This window comes from Panthera onca, chromosome X, assembly GCF_046562875.1.
Source record: "Panthera onca isolate mPanOnc1 chromosome X, mPanOnc1 haplotype 2, whole genome shotgun sequence".
NCBI classification, from domain to species: domain Eukaryota; kingdom Metazoa; phylum Chordata; class Mammalia; order Carnivora; family Felidae; genus Panthera; species Panthera onca.
This window is the reverse complement of record NC_138357.1, coordinates 48,432,057-48,456,031: the sequence shown is the minus strand read 5'-3', so window position 1 is coordinate 48,456,031 and position 23,975 is coordinate 48,432,057. Positions and strand designations below refer to the sequence as shown.

General features: G+C 38.6%; 1 protein-coding gene across 1 annotated transcript; it reads right to left on the bottom strand.

Annotated features, from left to right (window-relative positions):
• Positions 1-9,338: 9,338 nt before the first annotated feature.
• On the bottom strand, positions 9,339-20,432 carry TSPAN6 (tetraspanin 6). The gene is made up of 9 exons (XM_081793927.1): positions 20,369-20,432; positions 15,656-16,144; positions 14,489-14,677; positions 14,137-14,211; positions 12,884-12,982; positions 12,249-12,383; positions 11,773-11,856; positions 10,300-10,405; positions 9,339-9,637 (listed from the first exon to the last, which is right to left on the bottom strand). Exons 2-8 carry the CDS (start codon positions 15,740-15,742, stop codon positions 10,337-10,339), a joined length of 738 nt encoding a protein of 245 aa, XP_081650053.1. The 5' UTR covers positions 15,743-16,144; positions 20,369-20,432; the 3' UTR covers positions 9,339-9,637; positions 10,300-10,336.
• Between the last annotated feature and the right edge of the window lie 3,543 nt (positions 20,433-23,975).

Genomic DNA, 23,975 nt, shown 5'->3' with positions numbered 1-23,975 from the left:
AAAAAAAAAAAAAAAAAACCTCATGGCTAACAGTATACTTAATTGTAAAAGACTGAAAGCTTTCCATTAAGATCAAGAACAAGACAAGAATATCTGTCCTCCTCATTTTTATTCAACATTGGACTGGACATTCCAGACAGGGAAATTAGGCAAGAAAAAGAAATAAAAGATATCCAGACTGGAAAGGTATAAGCACAACTATATTTGCATATGACACAATCTTGTGTATAAAAAATCCTTAGGAACCCACAAAACAAAACAAAAAGTAGAACTACACCAAGTCCACAGGATAGAAGCTCAATATACAAAATCAATTGCATTTCTGTCCAAGAGCAACAATCCAAAACTCAAATTAAGGATGCAATTTCATTTATAATAGTATTAAAAGAATGAAATACTTAGAAATAACTTTAACAAAGCAAAAGTCTTGTAAACTAATAATTACAAAACTTTACTGAGGGAAGTTAAAAGAGATACAAATAAGTGGACAAGCAGTCCATGAACTTGGATTGGAAGACTCAATATTGTTAAGATAGTAATTCTCCCCAAATTGAGGTATAGATTTAACACAATTCCAGCAGGCCTTTTGCAGAAACTGATGAAGAGATCTCAAAGTTCATATGGAAATGCAAGAAATCCAGGATAGCCAATGCAATCTTGAAAAAAAGAAAGTAGTTGGAGGACCTCATTTCCCAATTTCAAAAGTTACCATAAAGCTATATTCATCAAGAAAGATAGTGTGGTGCTAGCATAAGGAGAGTCATAATGATCAATGAAACAGAATTAACAGTTCAGAAACAAATCCTGATATTTAAAGTCAACTAATTTTTGACAAAAGTATCAAGGCAATTCACTGGGGGAAAAGAATGTTCACAAAATGGTGTTGGCATAACTGGATATACACATATAAAAAGATAATCTTAGACCCTTATCTCACATTACACACAAAAATGTAGTCTAAAGTTTTCACTTACATATAGAAGTTAAAAACATAACACTTTTAGAAGAAAATATAAGAGGATCTATGGGACCTCAGGATAGGCTAAGATAGAACACCAAAATCATGGTCCATAAAAGAGGAAAAAAATGGATAAATGGGACCTCACCAAAATCCAAATTTTTATACTTCAAAAGACACCATTAAGATAATTAAAGACAAATAAAACTAGGAGAAAATATTTACTAAGCACATACCTGATAAAGGTCTTGTATCCAGAATACACAAAGAATTCTTATGTTAACTAAAAAAAAAAAAAAATAACCAAGCTTTTTAAATGGACAAAAGACATGAGCAGACTTTCCACCAAAGATTTACAAATGACTAATAAGTACATGAAGGGGGCGCCTGGGTGGCTCAGTCGGTTAAGTGTCCGACTTCGGCTCAGGTCATGATTTCGCGGTTTGTGGGTTCGAGCCCCACATGGGGCTCTGTGCTAACAGCTCAGAGCCTGGAGCCTGTTTCAGATTCTGTGTCTCCTCCTCTCTCTGCCTGCCCTCCCCCCCATGCTCATGCTCTGTCTCTCTCTGTCTCTCAATAATAAATAAATGTGAAAAAAAAAAAATAATAATAATAAACACATGAAAATATGCTTAACATCAATCATCAGTCATTATGGAAATGCAAATTAAGGCCACAATGACATACCATTTTGTGCTCAGTAGAATAAGTGTAAGTAAGACAATTCCAAATGTCAGTGAGAATACGGAGAAACCGGAACCTTTATTGGATGCTGATGGGAATGTAAAATGGCACTTTGAAAACAGTTTGGCAGTTCATCAAAATGTTAAATATAAAATTACCGTACAACCCAGCAATTCCACTCCTAGGTACCTATTCAAGAGAAATGAAAACACATGTCCACACAATGACTTGTATAGAAATATTCACTGCAACATTATTCAGAATGGCCAAAAATTGGAAACAACCAAAATGTCCAACCAATTGGCAAATGGATAGACAAATATGGTATATTTATACAATGGAATGCTATTCAGCAATAAAAAGAAATGCACTACTGATATCATGGATGAACCTCCAAAGAATTTCATAAAGTGAAAGAAGCCAAGCACAAGAGCCCGCATATTATATGATTCTACTTCTATTAAATGTCTAGAAAAGCCAAATCTATGGAAACAGAAAGATTAGCGGTTGCCTAGGGTTACAAGTAGGACCAGGGTTTAACTATAAATGAGCATGAAGGACCTCATTGTGGGGATGAAAATGTTCATCATAGATTCAAATCATTGTATTGTATACTTGAAATGGGGGAACTTTAGGATACATAAAATGTATCTCAATAAAGTTATTTTTTGAATTATAGCTGATATTTATATAGCCCTTATTATGTACCATGCATTGTGTTGTTCTTAGCATGCAGTATCTCATTCAATATTTGTAACAGCCCTATAAAGTAGGCAATATTTATCCCTACTTCATGAATTAAGAAACTGAGGCACAAAGAGATCAGGTAACTTGCTGAAGAGCACACAACACATAATTGGTAGAGATGGGATCCAAGCCCAGGTGGTCTGGCTCTACAGTCTATGATCTTATCTGTGGCTTCCATTTGTGGGAGAGAAAAAATATGCAGATATACTTTTATATGGCAATATGTGGAAGGATTCACAAGGAACTTTTATCAGTAATTCCCTCTGGAAAGTGGGAATAAGGGTGGGCAGGAGAGGGAGACAAATTTATTACTTTATGCCACTTTGAACTCTGAATTTTTTATACATTTTAGAATTCATGCCTTCATTTTGTAGATAAGACACATCATTTTTAAATCAAAACATTAGTTATCTTTGATTTGTCAGATTTTTGCATTTTTAATTGTTCCTAAACTGTTTGATATTTTCTAAATTCTTCGTGGTAAACATTCAGCCATGTTCCCAAATAATTACCATGACGTGTTTTGTTACATTTTGCTCTTCCAATGTCAGAGCCCCAGGATGGGGTTCAGGCCAAGAAGGGTAGGGATGGGAGCTGAGGAAGACTTGATGAAAGAAAGGCCTGTGTTGCTTGCTCCCCTGCCAGGACCAGGTATTACTGGGCTGGATTCAAGACTGCACTGAGCTGTGGTGTGCAGCTCTGAACTGCAGAGATGCCTGAGGCACACCCTGGGGACTGGCTGCCTCAGAAATTGCTGCTATGCTGTAGGAGATAGATTATCTGCATGCATACACATGTGTGCACACAAACCCATTCAAGAAAAGCACGTGTTTGGATTTGTGCCTACAGGATGTGAGTGATTCTACCTCAAGCCTATGTGTGCTTCTGTGTAGCAGAGGTTTGGTATTTTGTGTGGTTTTCCACTCAATATTTAAAGATATTCACAAGAGATTACATTATGAAAACAGCTAAATATTGAGGAGTATCTTTACTAACATAGGAAATATTAGCTTATAAACTTTAGGAAGCATTCACTGTGTGACAAGACACTTAAAAGAAAATGTACAGGGTTAATGTGTAGAATGTGATTAACTCTTTGCAATCATATCTTTGGCTTAATAATGTTATTGGGGGCAGGGAGTAACAACAAGCTTTGTTTGTTTTTGTAATTGAATGTCAACACCCTACAACAGCATATTGTGAGAAAATGGGGTACTCTTTTTCATGAAAGCTTCCTTTTTAAAAATTCATATTCAGTAAAGACTAATTAAAAGGTATTTGAAGAGGGGGTGCCTGGGTGGCTCTGTAGGTTAAGTATCCTCCCTTTGATTTCGGCTTAGATCATGATCTCACAGTTCGTGAGATGGAGCCCCATGTTGGGGCTGTCAGCACAGAGCCTGCTTGGGATTCTCTCTCTCTCCCTCTCTCTCTGCCCCTCCCCTGCTCATGCGCACATGCTCTCTCCCTCTTAAAATAAATAAACATTACAAAAAGATATTTGAAGAATAATCTTTTTTATTTTTGTACTTCTCTTCTCTGGATATGGACTAGCTTCACATAACCTCCAGAGTCTTTTTGCTATTGAGACACAGAAAAATCCAATGAAGGAAGCATGGGGCTTCAGAGTCAGACAGATTAAAGTTCAAATCACAAATCTATTACTAGCTTATGTGATCTTGGGAAGATTAATTAACCTAATCTTCAGCTTTTTGTGAGTGGTTTTTCTGAAAAGATGGAATAACACTACCTCCCCACACAAGTTAGTCGATTGCAGCACCTTACACAGTGTCTGGCAATTAGTGAGTGTTCAATAAACATTAGTTCTCTTATCTCCTCTGACTAGGAGAAAAAATAAAGACTTTTTACAAAGATTCTACCTTATATGCTATTTTCCTGCTAAGGAAGTGTATTACAGAGTGAAAATGTATGGATGTCATCCCTCACCTCTCAAAATCTCTTATACCCCAGGTGTGTTTCCCTATGTCCACAGTATAGCTACTCATCCATTCCAGTGATGTTTCTGAGCAGTTGTATCAACTACTTAGATGCTGTGTACTCTCATTTGTGAACTGATAATCTATATCCAGGTAAGTACCATGACAGTTTGGTTTGTTTTGAGGATGTTGCTACTAGGCACCTTTCCCAGAAAAGGTGGTGAGAAACTTGTGGGAAGACAGAAGAGTCTTTACAAGTTACTACTTCAGTCGTCTTTATTTTTTAAATAAAAATTTTGAGGACATGGTAATGAGAACAACACCAGATCAAATATGAGAATTTTACACAAAGAACTTACATTAGCCTGATAAATAAATGCATGCGGCAGAGATAATGGTAATGAACTCTTAGAGCAACTGACCTATTTCCCCCAATTCCCATAAACTGTGTTATTCCTGGTGAAGGAGCCAGTTCAGTCAACATCAGATGAGGGCCTACTATGCATGGATTAGATGTTATAGGAGGAGTTTTTGACTTTTGAAGTGTTCTGAATGCTGAGCTTTTGGGTGTTGGAGCAGGGAGGACCTGCTATGACCAGCACACAACTAAAGTGTACAACCAGAGGGGCACTTGGTTGGCTCAATCGGTTAAGGGTCCAACTTCAGCTCAGGTCATGATCTCACGGTTTGTGAGTTCAAGCCCCGTGTCGGGTTCTGTGCTGGCAGCTCAGAGCCTGGAGCCTGCTTCGGATTCTGTGTCTCCCTCTCTCTCTGCCCCTCCTCTGCTCATTCTCTCTCTCTCTCTCTCTCTCTCTCTCTCTCTCTCTTTCTCAAAAATAAATATTTAAAAAGTTAAAGTGTACAACCAGAGAGCAAAGGGTTAGTTAGGCCTGATGATCCTCTACATTTAATCCCTCCAAGGTCAGCATAATCTAAGAGCAGAAAGTCAAATGCAAGCCTTTGGGGGGAAGCCACACTTGAAAGCAGGAGGATATTAAGACAGTAAAGTAAACTAGAAAGGGCAGTAAAAAGGAAAGAAAGCAGGACATTACAAGGTCAAAGCAAAAAACAAAACAAGAATCTTCAGCGGCATCAAAAGTAGCAACGAGTTCAAAAAAGAGAAGCAGCAAAAAGTGATGTGACCAGGAGGAAGTTAGCAGTGGTTTCTGAGGTTAAGTGGTTCCTGATGGGGCAGGTGGTTTCTATTATATAAACAATGGTTTATATGGAGTGAGGTATTTAGATCAACTGCTTATTTCTCACAGAACATTAAAGAGCCATTATAATTAGATTCACTCACTCATTCATTTATTTCATTAACATTTGCTATACTCTTACAAGTGCCTAATTCTACTGAGTTCCATGGGGTAGGGGTACCTAATAGAAAAGCCATAATTAAATCATGATGGCTTCTTTCTCACAAGGAATCTGGGTGAAGTTTTAGACCTATGACTTAAAAATGAAAGTCTCATTTCCCATAACTGTTTCAGTTTATGTATTATTTTCTGATATATTAGCCTTTTGTTTTCCTTTTTGATTTCAAAAAGTTTGGTTCCCCACATCAGAGGCAAAGTGTCAATCTCAAAGGGCAGCAAGTGTAAAAAAAAATCAAATTAATTGTATCTTTTTTAAAAAAAAATTAATGTTTATTTTATTTTTGAGAGAGACAAAGTGCGAGCAGGGAAGGGACAAAGAGAGAGGGAGACACAGATCTGAAGCAGGCTCCAGGCTCTGAGCTTGTCAGCACAGAGCATAACACGGGGCTCTAACTCACAAACCGTGGCATCGTGACCTGAGTCGAAGTCAGACACTTAAACCACTGAGCCACGCAGGTGCCTCTCAAATTTCAATGTATCTTATGTACGCAGTGAGGAAAGGCAGAAATGGTATTTATACCTTGTGTTAGTTTTTTTTTTTTCTACAAATACAAAAGCCCACACAAAGGAACCAAAGTTTCCTCAGTTTCACAAAAAATGTGTACATTGCTTTGCCTCTCAATAGTTTAATCAGTTTGGTTAGCCGCATCACTGGCAAAGGACCAACTTGGATTCTGACAGGAGGTTAAAAGCATCAAGTCTCAAAGAATCCTGTGTGACCTTTGAGGAGAAACAGAAATGACATTTATACCTTGTATTGGGTATTTGTTTCCATGAAAGTTTGATGCCTACAACATAAACCTAATCCCCCACAGGAATAAGCCAAAGTTGCCAGGCTTTCTACACATTCAAAAAATATACCTGTGGAGCTCTGCTTCTCAAGGTGGAGTTCAGAGCCACTTTGCAGTAAATAACCTGGTTCCTGGAAGTGAGACAACCCACAGGATGCCTTTGGCACATTGAAGACAGAGGTGCATTTTACAGTCTGGGATGCACAGGCACACATCAGCTATAAGGGACTTTTGTAACTGGCCATCCAAAATAAGCCCACCTTAAAATAAATACACCAACCCATCTATAGCTGTGGTGGTTTTTTTCTTTCTACATTCTGTATTTTACGGTTTTTTTTTTTCTTTTTAACAATGAGGGAACACTCTTAACTTTAAGAAAACTACTTAGACAACTTAAAGTTCTTCTAGGCCATCCTAGTGAAATATACCTATTTGAAAATTGGATTATCCTTTAAAAGTGTTCTTCTTTAGACTCCCTAATTCCAATAGCCAAAAATCTGATCTACTACATTTGGAAAGCCACTGTTTTTCAACTGTTTTATCACTCTTTTTTTTTTTTTAATTTTAAAAAGACAGTGTGCAAGGGGCAGAGGGAGAGAATCTTTTTAATTTTTATTTATTTTTTTTAATTTACATCCCAGTTAGTTAGCATATAGTGCAACAATGATTTCAGAGGTAGATTCTTTAATGCCCCTTACCCATTTAGCCCGTCCCCCCTCCCACAACCCCTCCAGTAACCCTGTTTGTTCCCCATATTTAAGAGTCTCTTCTGTTTTTGTCCCCCTCCGTTTTTATATTATTTTTGCTTCCCTTCCCTTATGTTCATCTTTTTTGTATCTTAAAATCCTCATATGAGTGAAGTCATATGATATTTGTCTTTGAATTTTAAGCAGGCTCCATACCCAGTGTGGAGCCCAATACTGAGCTCGATCCCATGACCCTGGGATTATGACCTGAGCCTAAATCAAGAGTCGGATGCTCAAACTACTGAGGCACCCAGTTGCCCCTAACACTCGATCTTAAGTCAAAAGCCCTGTCAAGGGGTGCCTGGGTGGCCCAGTCGGTTAAGCAACCAACTTCGGATCAGGTCATGATCTCACAGTTCATGGTTCTTGACCCATGTCAGGTTCTGTGTTGACAGCTTGGAGCCTGGAGCCTGATTCTGATTCTGTCTCCCTCTCTCTCTGTCCTTCCCCCACTCACATTCTGTCTCTCTCTGTCAAAAATAGACATTAAAAAAAAATTTTAAAGCCCTGTCAAATGTTTTCATGGAGAAGGTTCTTTGCACAGTAATTCCAAGCATATAAAGACATGTACCCAAAGACACCATGATTCTTAACTAGTACTTTTTGTCCAATTTATAACTGTGATTGACTCCCCCTTACATCAAATTCAAGGACAGTGTGGATGCATGGCAAAGAAGAGCTAGGTTCTACTAACAGATGTGTAAAGAAAGTCAAAACCAAGGAAAGAATCCTCCACATTACCTCAAAGTTTAGTTGATTATTAATTTCCTTATTACCCAGAAAGTACAGGTTACATCTGTCCCTATCCAACTTCTTAATGTAAGCTATACAGTCAAAATAGCCGATCTTCAGGAGAATGCCAAGTATATGCTATTTCATAATACAGAAGGTTATCTTTTCACAAGGAATACTTTTTGTAAACAAATACTTTTTGAAAATGACAGAGTCAAGACCTCAGTTTTATATTTCATATCTGAAACCATACCCTAGTAGAAATGTGGGGTTTAGCCTTTTCCATGAAAACAACCATGCCAGATTTTCTAAAAGTTAAATATGATGGTTGTAGAGGAAAACAATATTTATCATGTAAAAGATTTATATTTAGTCAAAGGCACAAACTGAAACTAAGACTATGAAAGGTGACTACAATATTGACAAGTCATATCAAACTGAAAAATACCAACTAAAGCTAATAAAGGTGAATTGCTTTAAATTCCTAAGGAAAATACAGAATTCCAACATCATTAATAATTAGAACCTTTCAAACAGTAGGGGGAAATATAAAAACATCAATATAAACACCTTAATTTGGAGGCAAAGAAATGCAAAGTGTAACATAATATTGGTAGTGCTTTTAGTCTTTAGTGCCTCAGGTTAGAGATGGATCAGACCATCTGACAACCCCAATGATGAGTACCATCCAACTGCTGGCCAGAATTAAATTATACAGTGTGACTCTCCATCAGCAAAACAGAGATTACAGAACATACAACTTGATACAAGTTGTACAATAATTTAAACTTGTCTGGGAAATGGCCAGTTCAGAAGGGTCAATTTTCTGTCACACTATATCAGTAAGCAAATTCAGAGGGATCATTTTGTAACACTACATAAAATAGCAAATTCACAGCACCTTTCAAAAGCCCCACCTTGTAGGGCACCTGGGTGGCTCAGTCGGTTAAGCATCCGACTCTTGACTTAGGCTCAGGTCATGATGTCACAGTCAGTGAGATCAAACTCTAGGGCAGGCTCTGGAGCTTGCTTAAGATTCTCTCTCCCTGGGCACCTGGGTGGTTCAGTCGGTTAAGCGCCCAACTTCAGCTCAGGTCATGATCTCACGGCTCGTGGGTTCGAGCCCCGCATCAGGCTCTGTGCGGACAGCTCAGAACAGCTCAGAGCCTGGAGCCTGCTTTGGATTCTGTTTCTCCCTCTCTCTGCCCACCACTACCCCTCAACTTGCATTCTGTCTCTCAAAAATGAATAAACATTAAAAAAAATATTCTCTCTCCCCTTTCCCCTCCCTTGCTCATATTCTCTGTAAAAATAAATAAAAGGCCTCAAGGCCCCACATTGAGCAAAATAAGAGTCAAGAGGAACACAGCTTTGCTTCATTTACAATTTACTAGCTCTTCCAGTGTTTCACAGTGATACAGGGGTTTCAATGATCTAACATGAATGGGCCAAAAGGTGGACCTATATTGAACAAATGTCTTGATTGAATCAGGCTATTTATATAATTTTTCAGTAATCTAACATTAATGGGCCAGAAGGTGGACCTATATTGAATAAACGTCTTGACTGAATCAGGCTATTGATGCAATTTTTTGGTCTATTGGTAAGAAGTGTTAAGCTGTCTTCCATCCAGGCAATATCATAGTTCACAGGGGGGGATGTAAATGTCCTAAAATTAAAGAAAAAAAGTTAATTTACTTATAACCCAAATTTCAATATCTATATTCACTTGCACACGTTAGCATCTACTCTGCTAATGAAGACCTTCATGTGTTCCCAGTCAGTGGCTCAATTAAAATGTGAAGGATACCTTAAGGGATTAATTCAGCCAGCAAGAGTTTTCACGGTTTACCATTCAAATACTGGAAGTATTGAAACACATATTTCCTCCAAATCGGGTTCCAAGGTAGGCTAGATCCATTTATGGCTCTAAGAATAGTTCACCAGGGGAGTGTGGTAAATGAAAACTCAGTAAAAGACCAGGGAAAATGCCAATATTGGGTCAAGAGCAGAGTGTACTTCCCAGGGAACCTGACAAGTAAGGTCACTACTAGGATTCTCCATTTTTTTTTCCATGTAGGTACAAATTTGTCAGAAAGGGGACCACTTAGGACCTTTAGATTGACGTGTAGGTAAAACCCCGAAAGGCTCTTCTGCCCTTTGTGGCCATGCCTTGTGTTTTAGAGACCTGACCTACCTATGCAGGGCTAACACAGTACCAATAAGACTTGAACGCACCAGTCGGAAAGACCTTGGCAAACTCAGTCCATCCATCACATGAACAGGCTGAAGGAAACACCAAGACAGAGTTGAGGACTAAAATGAACATACCTTAAAAATGGAGAGGAGTAAGCCCGTGATTTGCCGATTACACTATCTCATACTGGTTATTTGTTATGGCTCGAGAGAGGCAGTAGGCTAGAAAGATTCCAATCAGCTAAAAACAAAATACAAAAACAATTAAACACACACACACACACACAGAGACACAAAAGAGCTTAAAGACCTCAGGATATAGGTTTATTTTCCTTTCACTTCTAATTCACTAATAATTTCCTGAAGTTTTTCTCGACAGCTGTGTTTGATACTCAGCAGCACCTAAATAACATTCAAAGAATATAAGGGAAGTTTTACCACTACTGTGACCTGGAATTTCACAACAGTCACTGACAAAAGTCCTAAATGTCATTAAGTTTTGGAGAAACTTACCAGATAACTTATCAGCTATCAGAACAAAAAGGATTTGGCTTAGCATAAGCATCTCATCACATAAAATCTCCATCTGTGAAGGCTGTTCCATAAGCAAACCACTAGCCACAGGTGGCTTTTGAGCACTTCAAATGGGGCTAGATTGAGGCATTCAATTTTTTATTTCATTTAATTAGAACCTTTCAAACGTGCTAGTGGCTATTCTATTGGTACAGATTGAGATACAGCTATATATGCTATTTTAGAAATGCATTAAGATTAGACTTCCAAAACCAATCACAAAGGTTAAAATGAAGTCTATCAATTCTTTCAGTTTTGTCTCCACGATGTTTAATATAGGAAAACCTCCCAACCCCTAAAAAAAATTGTTTAGAGCCACAACACTAAATTTTCATGTCACAGTGAGAAGTAGCACAACTCAGAAAATACAATTTGACCCACAACATAGCACATACCCAACATAACAGGCACACATATTGAATGTGGGGATCGTGTGATCAAAATTTTTTAAGTCAGACCTTATATGCAACTCATCAGGCAGTTGCAGCCCAGGAAAGAAAAATTTGAATCATGTAGAATCTTTACTGCACCGAAAAACACTGTTCCCATCTATCTAATGCTTTTGTTTAATTAATAAACTATGATGCTGGAAAACTGCCATTCCCAACAGGGCACCAGGTATGTGCTACTAGGAGGTAATTCTAAGTCTTGCTTTTTGTAGTTTCAAAGCATGACAGGCTATGGTCAAAAGAGCCGGTAAACTGAGAATAAAATTTAGAGAATTCTAATTGTGGAAAACAGTGTGGGAAAACATAAGATCCAAGGCATCAAAAAACTGGAATGAAAACAGCAAATCATCCCCTCCAAAATAAAACAAAGCTACGGTTTTATTTACTGGGTCTATTTAAGACCCAAATGCAAATGATTGACTCCATATGTGTCTAATTAAAATAAAAGTCATGCAATACTGTGATGAGAAGCTGAGACTTTGTGAAAATGTGACTTCTCTGGAAGTGCCCTGAATCCTTCACAGTGGAAATATTCTAGCTTACACCTAACAAGAGTGACAAAACACTCCTAACTACAAGGACTTACCTGGAAGCAAGCAACCCCAAAGGAAATTCCCGCAACCACTCCCATTTCTGACTCTATAATGGTCATCACCTTTATAAAACAACCCTAATGGGAGTGGAAAATAAAATATTAAGTACAGCACAAGCAACAAGGAACACTTCTGCCAAAACAGGAGCTTTAGCTACCACTGCCTTTGTCATTTTATTAAAATTTACTCTTTTATATAACAAATCTTATCTCCTCTCAAGCACAATGTTCTCGACAGAAGTTTGAAGAGTAGAAGTTCCACCTCTTGTATTATGCATTTAAAAGTGTTATTTGCTCATTGTGTGAACTCAAGTGAAATTGTCTGAGCTTCAGTTTCCTCATTTACTCAATGAGACTAATACTTGCCCTGCCTATTTCTGATTATATTTAGTGTGACTAAAAATTAAAAATGGAGTCAACTCTGTATTCAGTTAATATTTTCAAATAAAACAATATTAAAGGCTCCTTACTTCATTGTTTACTTTATCAGCATCTCTCTGTGGAGAACAATTTTCAAGTTTGCAGCAACTCTTGGGAAATCCTTTTTCTAAGTAATAATTAGTATCCTTCCAATCTCTATAGTCGGTGACACCACAACAATGCAACTGAAAAAAAAAACACATTTATAGTTTACATCATTGTAGTCAAACATTTAACCTATCATCTTAGACTGCAATTTGTCCTCAAAACAATATTATACTCAATGATCCCTATCCTAATATTTTTAAGTGGCTGTCCTCAATCAGCATTGTAATTCAACAGATTAGCACCTTTTTTTCCCCTAATAACAAGTGTAAAATTTTTGCACTGGACTCACTTTCCTGCTCTAGTTGGTACTAACAGTACTTGGTCTGTGATGTGAAGAGTGAAGAGGTGTACATGTGAGGAGAATGATTAGGAGAAAATGGAGATATGTGACTTAGTATCATCCCATACTTCTTTCCAGGGACCTATCTTTCCAGGGACATATTTTCTCCTGATCAAAGATTGTAATGAGAATATCGTACAAGTGGACAACACCTAGTAGCCAGGGGCCTATTTCTCTTCTCTAAGGAGATAAGGAATGTGTTCCCCACTTGAGAAGCCACCACCTATGACCACTTACCGTATTTTGAATCTTGTCTACTGCATCGCTTCTATAATCTCCCGTAGAGTTATACTGCTTTATAGTTTCCTCATAATTATTCTTAAAACTGTTCTTAATCTACAGCAAAGAAATACAATGCTAGTAAATAAAAATTCTACAAAGTCTCTTAGGTTTCTAGGTCAAATAAAAAATCCCCACATCTGACCAATGATCATATCTTTGACAATAACAACATGTATGGTAATTAATTTCTACGGTCCAATCCTGTCCTCTATGGGATATAGTCTAGTTGAGAGGATTACTAAGCAAAACATTACAATAAAAGATGATAAACACTCAAGTTCAAAGTGCTATGGGAGCATTTATTCAAGTGGCAGCTCTGTACTCCTGTATCCCTCCCCAAGTTTTTCTCTACTTTAAGTACAAATTTGATGCCTGTAAAATTTTTAAGCTACAAAACCTTACTTTGGGAGACTGTACTACCACACTTTGTAAAACACTCTCATTGAAGAACCTTCACTACTCACCAAATGATTCCCCAACCCCAGGTTTAACAGTGGAACTCTGATTTCTAATTCAATATTAAAGTTTTGATGATTTTCACTAAGTATATCCAATCTGTTAGAAATATGTGGCATAATGGGGCGCGTGGGCAGCTCAGTCAATTAAGCATCCGACTTCCGACTTCAGCTTAGGTCATGATCTCACAGTTCGTGAGTTCAAGCCCGGCATCAGGCTCTGTACTGACAGCTCAGGGCCTGGAGCCTGCTTCAGATTCTGTGTCTCCTTCCCTCCCTGCCACTCCCCTGCTCATGCTCTGTCTCTCTCTCAAAAATAAATAAACATTAAATAAATAAATAAATAAATAAATAAATAAATATGTGTGGCATAAGTGGAGAAGGTATCAATCTTGTGTTATAAATTTTGTGCTTTAAATATTGTCCTATCAGTAAAGTTATAAATTGTACTATCTTCACTTCAGTAGGTACTTGTACACAGAAAAAGAACTGGAAATACATGTCATTATGGGTACCTGTAATTTCCTTCAGGTGATTGTCAGTCTTTACAATTTTCTAATTTTTTTATTAAAAATGGGTTAAAATTTTTACAAGAAAGCCATTATTGTCAGCTACAGGCTGAAAAAATAAGCATTACATAAAAGTAAGCTTTAAGAGTGGTTTTTGAACTTTTAAAAATTGCCTTTAACTCTGTTTTTTATATCTAGGAGAATAACTTTTAACATATTAATAGGTTGCCTAATTCAAGCTTACCTCATGTCTAAAAACAAATCCTACGATGGCAGCGACCAGTTCAACCAAAAAAATGAGAGTCAGAAACATTGCATACTGTGGGATAAAAAGAAAGTCCAAGTCAGCATAAATAAGATACATCACAGCAGCAAAGGGAGTCAAAGAAAAATATAGTCTGCTCAATCAGTTCAGCATGTTTTTATTAAAAAGGACAGGGGAAACACAACAAAAGTGGGAACTGGAAGGTGAAGTGTTACTTGGGAAGTAACAGGAAAAATCCTAAAGGGCCGTGGCCAGTTTCAAGAAACAAAGCCTACAACATATAAGACTCTTCTAAAACCAAGAATCAATTCTAAGGAAAACAAGGACTCACCAGTTTTAGCATCCATGCAGAAGCTCGGCAGGTAGCAAAACAGCCAAAGGTGCCCAAAAGAATAATGACAGTGCCGGTGCCAATGAGCACAAAGGGGACATTGGTGGCCTTCTCATTTAAAAGGGAAAAATAATTCTCCAGGCTCACCTTGCCCCAAAGGCCAATGGCAAGAAGGATAACACCAGTGATCTATGTGGGAAACCAGAGAACAGAAAGTATAATATACACTGTATAATAGAGAACAGAAAGTATAATATACACAGCAGCACCTTCAAACCACAAACCACTGGGTATTTAAGATGCAATAGGTGTACGAATTTAGCAGTCTGTGGCCACAGAGCTGTGGCTGAGATATGGGAGACAAGGGGCAGGAAGGGGATCTGCACAAAACGACAGGCCTTGATAAATCCACGCTAGATCACCAGGTAACCTAGGAAACCAGAGCAAAACCAGGGGGACTGCTAGAGAAGGCATCTTAACAAAATTCTTAAACTTCATCTTTTTTTTTTTTTTTTTTTGTATAAACAGAAGTCTGTGGCATATCTGTCCTAGGAATAACAACTTATTTAACTGCTTTACTCCCGCCCTAGGAAGCACACCTTCCTGGAGAAGGGAAAAAAGTGTTTCTAGGAGTTCCTGAAACTTCCCCCTCCCCCAACCCCAGTTCGGAGTTGAGCACAGCGTACAAAAGGATACTACACAAAAGCAAGCTGGATGATAGGTTGGCGGGAGTGCAGCCATTAGTATACTTACCTGTGAAATACTCCCCTCTTACGAAGCAGTGAAAAGAAAGAGACTATTAAGCGAGTGAGCCCTCAGAGGGGAGGGGCAAGCCTTGCCTCTCGAAAAGGTCCGGGGACACCCTCTGAGAGCTCTGGGGGGTTAACTCCCTTCCTCGTCCCCCGCCTCAAATTCGAATCCTAAGCGCATCTGTGTCCCCAGCACAGCCTATTGGCTGCCACCGTCCAGCACTCCCCCCGGAGCGGGCAAGATGCCCAAGCAAGACCCCGGCAACTCATTGCCACCGTCAGGGTCACTGCGGCGACAGCCGGCCAAACCCCTCCCGCGCCTCCCTCCCCACCCCGGACCTGAGCACCCTCCGCTCAGCGTCACACCCCCCACCAAAGCCCGCAACCCCACCCGCCCCCGGGCTCCTCCGTTTCTCACCCAGAAGATGAAAGTGTAGATCAAGAGGACGCTCTTGAAACAAGTAATGACTGGTTTGGTCTGCAGTCTCCGAGACGGGGACGCCATGATTAGCTCAGGACCCTGCCCCGCCGCACCAGGCGAGCAGAACAGAGCAAGAGAAACGCAGAGTCCCCGAGTCTCCCCGGAAACTGCCGGAAACTTACGAGCGTCTACAACTGAGAAGAGCCGGAAACACTGTACAATTTTCTAGAGGGTAAAGTCCGGGAGGCTATCCGAAAAGTGACGACAATTTCTGAGCGCCCCTTGCTGAAGGTTACCGAAAACCATATACAAAGTTCTATTGTCGGGAATTTCTTAGATCTTCAAGTAGAGCTTTCTTAATTTTTTTTCTCTCAAGGAATCTTTCCCGCTCCCCACCGCTCCCTACCCTTATAACTTGATCATATTGTTCTATCACCAGGAGCGCCAGCAGCACTCTGAGATTGGGCCTTGCCCGCCCCTGGTGCCCTAAAGGGAAAGAAAGGAATGAAAAAAGAGGTTAAAAGTGATCTAAGAATCTTTTATTACATGGCTAAATATCCTCAAGAAATATATTTCCAATGAGAAAGCGTATTACAAAGCGACACGTACAGTCATATGTTTTTAGACAAAAACTGAGGAAAAGTAAAATTTACCTGAGTGGTGATATTAAGCTGATTTCTTTTTCACTTGTTCTGTGCTTTTCAATTTTTGAACATTGTTTCATGTGGTGGGGAGCGGGGCATTAAGAGTGAATGGACTGTGGGAAGTAATCACTTCTTGAAAGAATTCCGAAGTTAGGTATGAGAGATTGTTAATGAATTTGACAATTTTCCTATAGAAATTTGCAAAATCCATTATCTTTCTCCTCTGTTATCCTCTAAACAATTGGAAAGTCGAGGGAAAATGTTCTAAAGTGATTAATATTGAAATGTAACTTCAGCTATCAACAGTAAAGTTTTAAAAAGGGAAGGTGCTACTGAGAATGTCAGGTAAATGTGACCTCCCGCCTCCACATTTTAAATGTTAAAACTGAACGAACGGCACTGTATATTTGAGCCCCCTGGGTTTTGAGATCGAGAACCAGCTGATCACAGAGAGGCTGAAACCGAAAGTCACACAACTAACAGCAAAGCCAAAATTAGAGATCACTGTGCTTTTCGATCCCCTCCTGTTACACCAGCCGCATATGGTATTGAGTAGTGGCATGTCTGTCCATCTCCCTAAAATTCTCCCAATTGCTTAGATCTTCCTAGAACTTGAGACAGTGTGCTCCTGAGGAGTTAAACTGCTTACAGAATGGGATTAATCACCAAAAAGTTTTCTGTCCCATATGTCCAGAGGCAGCCCTGAGTGAATCCAAGGGGTAAAGTGGAACAAAAAAAAAAAAAAAAAAAAAAAAAAAAAACAAAAAAAAACAGCCCTCTTCAGGGTCTCCTAAACATTGGTGACAAAAGCTGAGGCTCTTTTTGTTTGGGGCTTGAGTTCAGGAAAGGCCAAATGTAAAGACAAGTCTCCAGATAGTTGAAAGGCCTAGAAAATTTGAACTATGCAAATCTGAAGAGCCCTAAAGAGTATTTAAGGTTCCTTGTTACATCTGTGAAATAGGGAAATCTCATAAAGGATTCATGTGCATGTGCTTTGCTCAGCACACAAGAATAAGCGCATATATTTGAGCTATAAGTTAATTCTATGCCTGTAGTTACAGGGAAAAAAGAAATGAGCCTAGACCTTATAGATACTCACTGTTTCCTGCTTTCTGGTACCTCTTAGGCTTCAAGAGTGACTAAATGAGCCATTCAAATTGCCCACAATTTAAATAAGTCATTTACTTTTCATGGGAACCTCAGAATAGAGAGGGTTTTTTTTTTTTTTTTTTTTTTTTTTATCTAGTCAGGTTCAAAGCAATTCACAAAATGAATTAAATACAAATGAATTAAGGAAGTGCTATAGGCATCCTGGTCTCCCATTTTACTTAGGAACATTAGTTAAATCCCTAGCATTCATCTTTCTAGGAATTCAGGACAGGTATAATCAAGAAGAAAAGAAAGATTACCAATGGGTGTGAAGACCCAATTTTCTGATTAGTGGAAAATACATACTTTGTGAAATTTTCTCTGGCCCTTCTTGCTCCCTCCATAAAAATATATACTTGTGAGAAAAAATAGTTACTTCTGGGAAATCGGAGTTGATACCTAACACCAACAATACTATAGATATGTATGCTCCTTTATCCCTATGGTAAGACACAGAACATTTAAGGTTCAACCAAAAACAACTTAACTTTTAAGGAAAGTTTATAATTGTACATTCCTAGTAAACTATGGATGGCACTTAAAGTATGGAAGTGTATTTTTTTCCTATTAAATCATGTATGTAGATGACTCCACATTTCCATGTTATGTATAATGAACTGGTTGATCTATATTATAGCACAGAGTATGTATTAAGGTGTGGTTTCTTGACTAAGCTGTAAGCTCTTCAAGGGCAAAGACTGAGTGTCCAGTGAGTGTGTGCTGTTTCTTGAAGGATGGGAGTAAAAGACAATATCAGTCCCCTATGCAATCCATCACATCATCACTGACATAAGCTTAACATCACAAGTGGGCATTTACTGTATTGCTATTATATTGCTATATATATAAAGAAGAGGTGATGCCCAGGCTTTTTTGCTTGAAACTTTGCTTTAAATATATACCACAGAAACAGAAAACAAGAAAGTTACATTGACTTGGTCACACAGAGCTTCCCTGTACTTTGAATATTGTCTTAGGACCAGCTCCTATAGCATCATGCCAGATGTCTGAGATCCAAGAGAGCAACTACTAGAGAATGAATATTGCACCAACAGTCTTTATCCTAAAATTTTATCCTAAAAGTTTAAAAGCCTAACATATAAACACATGGAGAGAATGGGTAAAGTATACATCTCTGCAGCTATAAACACTGAGGGAAGGTTATCAGGAAATATAGCAGATGTCAATTTTGAAAGAAACATGTGCCATAACTACAAGAAATGAGGTTGAGGAGGCTCTAAGTAAATGCAAAGCTTTCTCCCTAGGCTAAATAACAGTATGTGAGGGGTTCTCATATTAAAACAAACAAGTATCAAGGGAAGACTTGCTAACTTCTTGTCATCTTAAATGAAAGCTTCCTCTGAAGCTTAGATTTGTACCACGTTCTGGAAGGGAGTTTCCTTGTGAGCCCACAAGCAAAGAAATATTTTTGTGGCTGAAGAGAAAGTGAAATAGTCAAAGCAAAAGCCACATCTTATTTCCAAGAATGTGTTGATTTTCCGCCTCTCCCTTCCTCTACCACTTACAATGCTGCTTTGTTTGAATAACAGTCAGTGCCAAATTAAACCAAAGGCTGACACAGAATTTAATATTCCTATGGCCGCAACACCTTGCACCATTGCCTCTCACTCTGCTACACCCTCTTACCCTGCTGCCATGTCACAAAACCCAGAAGTTCAGTTTACTTCAAATTTAGGCCTGGGTCTGGGCCTAAACCCAGACCAAAGGGGCATCTAATCCCACCTAAAGTAATATAAGTAGTAATTCTCTAAGTCATAAGATACATATATTCTTTAAAGTATTAATATTGTAATACTTAATTGTACTATTGATATTACATTCTATTGTATATTTATATTATATATAGTATTATCAATATTACATTCCATTATATATTATATATTGTAACTATAATATTGAGCATTGAATATGTACTGTTGCTAAGCGCTTGACAGGTGGTACCTCATGCATACATCACAAGAGCTACCTTATTGTGAGGTCAAGACTACCACTTCCCTCACTTTACAGGTGAGGAAACAGGTTCAAAAAGGCTAACTTGCCTAGGACCAAGCCCCTCCACCTTCTGTTTCTCTCATCAGAAATAGGGTCCACTCTATGACGAGACATGGCTGCCATTGTATAAATAGGTGTCTTGGCTGGGAATAACCAAGCAAAGACTGCTATATTCAGATGTTTAACCACAAACAAGGGCTCTTAGAAGCCCCTGAGTCATAAAAACCTCAATTATTTCCTCAATTCTTCCTTGTACTTGGGGGTTTTGTTGAGTTTTACTTTTGCCTTCATTCCAATAGCCCAATCACCTAAGACATAACCCTGCCCATCCCAGAGTGGCAAAGTAGAGAGTTCAGTACTTTTTCTGGTTCAGTCTGTTTTCCTCCCTCTTTATGACCACAAAAACACTTGTTTGATGCTGAAAATATGGGGGAAAGGCAAATATTTTCCTTAAGTATTGTTGCTCTTTGTTTTACATTCCATATTCAGTAGGGATTTGTGTCCCTTTCTATTAATTTCCTGTAACCTTCAAGATTAAGTTTAAGTGTTGTTCTTTGGCATTTAAACTATGTCTCCCCCAGCAAATATGATATCAGCTTATTTCCTACTGCTTTTCCAACATGAATTTCCTGTTCCACAATAAGCCAGTATGATTATCTCCCAATAAACAAGATCTGTTCCCTGTTCCCTTCCCATTCTCCAACCTCACTCAAAATTCCTACTCCTTACTTAAGGTACATCCCAATCCCAACTCAACAAGAGTGTGAATCTACCCCCTTCAACCATCTCCCCACACCAACCCACACACACCTCTTTTTCTAGCATCAGAGCTCATAGTCTGACCACTCACATTAACTCAGATCTTTAGCCAATTACTATGGTACCTGCTTGCTTCTCTACTTACCTGTCTTATATCCTGCTGTCTACATGTTCAGAAACTACTGAAGAGCCAGTGTGGTAGGGCTCTTGCACCCCCTTTTATACTCTCCCCAACACCCTAGGACACAATGCTTAATTGATGAACTCATTTGGTTTCAGCCAATCCCTGTTGAGCCCTTTGGTTACAGCTGGTCTCTGAGACTAACCACTTAGTAGTGACTTAAGGTTTGATCAATTCAATTAAATAAACTAAATAAATGTCTAAGCCATCCCAACATTACACTATCACAAACAAAACAATTAAGTTGAGCTGCTGGATAATGTCTTCGAACATTACTACTCCCTATCCTAGGAACCAGTAAAAAGACACCAACTATTTCATTCAGAATATATCTTATCTCTTATTCACATAATGACCTTACCATTTTCAGTTTCTAATACCTTTTATAGAATCCCTTCAACTACCTTTGACTAAGTGCCCATCATAAAATTTAAAAAACACCTCTTGTTTATTTTCTTAAAATCTCATATTACACATTACAACCATCAGATTAACATCATTTAAACATGTAATTTGAACATCATCATTTAAATAGATAATTCATACGTACATAAGTTTCCTGAACAGGAATATCTTTATTCCTATTGTGTCTTGTGTATTGTTATTATTTCTTCTCTGAAATTCTCTTCTTTGTCTATTTTTCATTCACTTTTTTTCCATCTACTCCTTTCATATTCTCCATGAATCTTTTCCTCCCTTTCTAGCCCTGATCTTGTCTGCTTTTAAAAAGCTCATAATATACAATCAGGGACCCATAGAAATGAGAAATACTCTTGAATGGTATTAAAATTCACAATTTCATGTCAATTTGCCTTAGTGTTCTAAGGAAGTTGTTTCTACTTTAGTTTTGTTAAGCTTTGCTGAGACCTTATCTAGGCAAGTCAGTTTCCATATCTAACATTTCTTAAAATAATATGTTATTGACTGCCGAGGAACTTCGTATTGAATGTCTTCATGTTGAAAATAGTACTGAACTTTAAGAACTTTACATTTGTATGTATAGATGTTGTCGGTCTCTTTGTGTGTCTTTGTCTTATCTTCCCAACCAAATCAGAGAGGTGTTTTATTTAACCTGACACCCACAATTTCTGACACAGTGTTATCCACACATAGTGGATGCTGAAGAAATGCTGGGTTTTTTTTTAAATGACCCCTCTTATTTTGCATAAGCTTTTCATATTGCCCATCTTTGTGCTTCACAGAACTGCTGCCGGTCTCCATATACACTTACTTTGATCTCCCTATGATTTCCGTATTCTCCTCCTTCACTTTCTTCTTTAATTTCTCTCTGCCACACCTCTTTCCTGCTCCCTCCAGCTATGAGTGGGACATGAGGCCTTACACAGCATCCTCAGCCTAGCATGTGCTAGGCTCTGTGTTGTGTGCTGGAGAAATGAGGAAGACTAAGGCAAGGTTGTTGCCCCCTAGGCTCTCATGGTCTGGGAGGGGACAGAGATGAGTCTGAGATGAACAAACTAGTAAAGCAGAGGATAGTGATTGTCATGGGTAAACAATGACAATGAATGTGATAAACTTGTAATTGAGATATGTACAAGGTGATGTGATAGAAAAGGAAGACAAACCCGATCTCGCTGGGGTGGGCTGAGGGAAATTTCTCAGCAGCAAAGATGGATACAGTTTTAATAGTCCAGGAAAGGAAAGAAAAGAATACAGGGTAGAGTCAGTATGCCTGGGCAAAGGTACCAAAGTATGAAAAGAAGAGTAAGAAATTCAGTACGACCTGATGAAGTGAATGTTTAAAACTAGGCTGAGGACATAGATGGGGTTTGCTTGTGAAGGGTATGGAATGCCCTGCTAAGAGCTCAGACTGTACTCTTTGGCAAGAGGGTTTTTTTTTTTTTAAGAATGAAAACAACCCTACTAGAAATTATTACTCTGCTCTCTCTCCCTCTCTCTCTATTACACACACACACACACACACACACACACACACAAACACATGCACTTAATAGATTTACTATTTCCTAACACCTGAGTTTAGAGTAAATTTTTATATCTGAGTAAAAAGGCCTCACAATCTGGCCCTACTCTATCTATTCAGTTTTGTTCCCTATCACTCTCTTGATCTGTCTAACCAGTTTGCCCATCCCCCTCTGACCTAACTGTGAGCTATTATTTATGTGGTTTCCCTTGCCCCAGAGCAGACCAAGGCCTACCTCTCCCCACAGAGTGTTCACACAGTCCTCACAGTCTATACCATAACTTTTAGAATTTTATATGGTCATATATTATTTTCAAATTGTTTATGTCCCCCTTCTCTCCCCTCCTAAACATAAATCCTCTGGGAGCTGTAGAGTAAGCTTCATTAGATGAAGGATCAAACACTTCATGTTCACCACTGTTCTCTGTTCTTAGCTTATATCAGATGTCCAATGAAAGCTAATTCCCTAAACACACACAATTGTAATCAAGAACATTTTTATTGAATGTCTGCCTCCTACATTCCATGACGGCAAGGATTTTTTTCAATGTTTATTTATTTTAAGAGAGAGAGCAAGTGTGTGAGTGGGAGGAAGGTCAGAGAGAGAGGAAGAGAGAGAATCCCAAGCAAGTTCTGGCTGTCAGCTCAGAGCCTGAAGGTGGAGGGGGAGGGGGGACTCTGAGATCACAACCTGAGCCAAAATCAAGAGTCAGTCGCTTAACCTACTGAGCCACTGAGGGGCCCCAGGGCAAGGTTTTTTGTCTCTTTTGTTCACTGATGTTTCTCAAGTACCTAGAACAGTGTGTGGCACATAATACATTCTCAATTAAAACTGTTGAATTAATTATGCGTTAGAATGCCAGGGATTTTGTCTGTCTACCATCCTTAACATAGTAGAAGCATGATAAACTTATTGAATAAATGAGGCCAAGATTGTCTTCATTTTTTTTTTTAATTTTTTAATGTTTATTTATTTTTGAGAGAGAGAGAGAGCACAAGTCAGGAAGGGGCACAGAGAGAGTAAGACACAGAATCTAAAGCAGGCTCCAGGCTTTGAGCTGTCAGCACAGAACCTGACGTGGAGCTTGAACCCATGAACCATGAGATCATAACCTGAGCCGAAGTTAGAGGCTCAACCAACTGAGCCGCCCAGATGCCCCTGTCTTCAGTTTTTTATACCACTGTCACACTGGTGAACACATAGTAGACAGTCAATACATATTTCTGATTGGTGGATTGGAAATGAAACAGGCTTGCTACTGAATGTTTTATTATCAGAAGCACAATTCTTCCCTTTATAACTGAGAAGAGGTTATTAATTTGCTTGCACACACAGCGAAGAAACCCTTTCTACAGCACCTAAAAAAGTTCTTCTACAATCAATGATTTTTCAAGGATGGAAATGCCCACTCTGAGAGGAGGAAGAATGTGGGAAGCTGGTGTGCACTATGTTAGAATACTCTCATTACCAGATGCTAAAAAGAAAGCTTGCTTAGTGAGGCATATCCCTCCATCAGAGGTCACTGGTAAATAGCTTAGTCAGGGCTATAACCTTGCCATGCACAGATCATCTAGGTGTGCTTGAATAGTCTCCCCCTAAAGCCTCTCTAAGCATGCTTTCCCTGCATT

Coding starts and splice junctions, on each gene's coding strand:
- TSPAN6 (XM_081793927.1), bottom strand. CDS start 15,742: ATGGCGTCCCCGTCTCGGAGACTGCAGACCAAACCAGTCATTACTTGT. Junction 14,212..14,488: donor CTGCATGGATGCTAAAACTG/GTGAGTCCTTGT, acceptor TTTATCCCACAG/TATGCAATGTTTCTGACTCT. Junction 12,384..12,883: donor TAGACAAGATTCAAAATACG/GTAAGTGGTCAT, acceptor TTTTTTTTTCAG/TTGCATTGTTGTGGTGTCAC.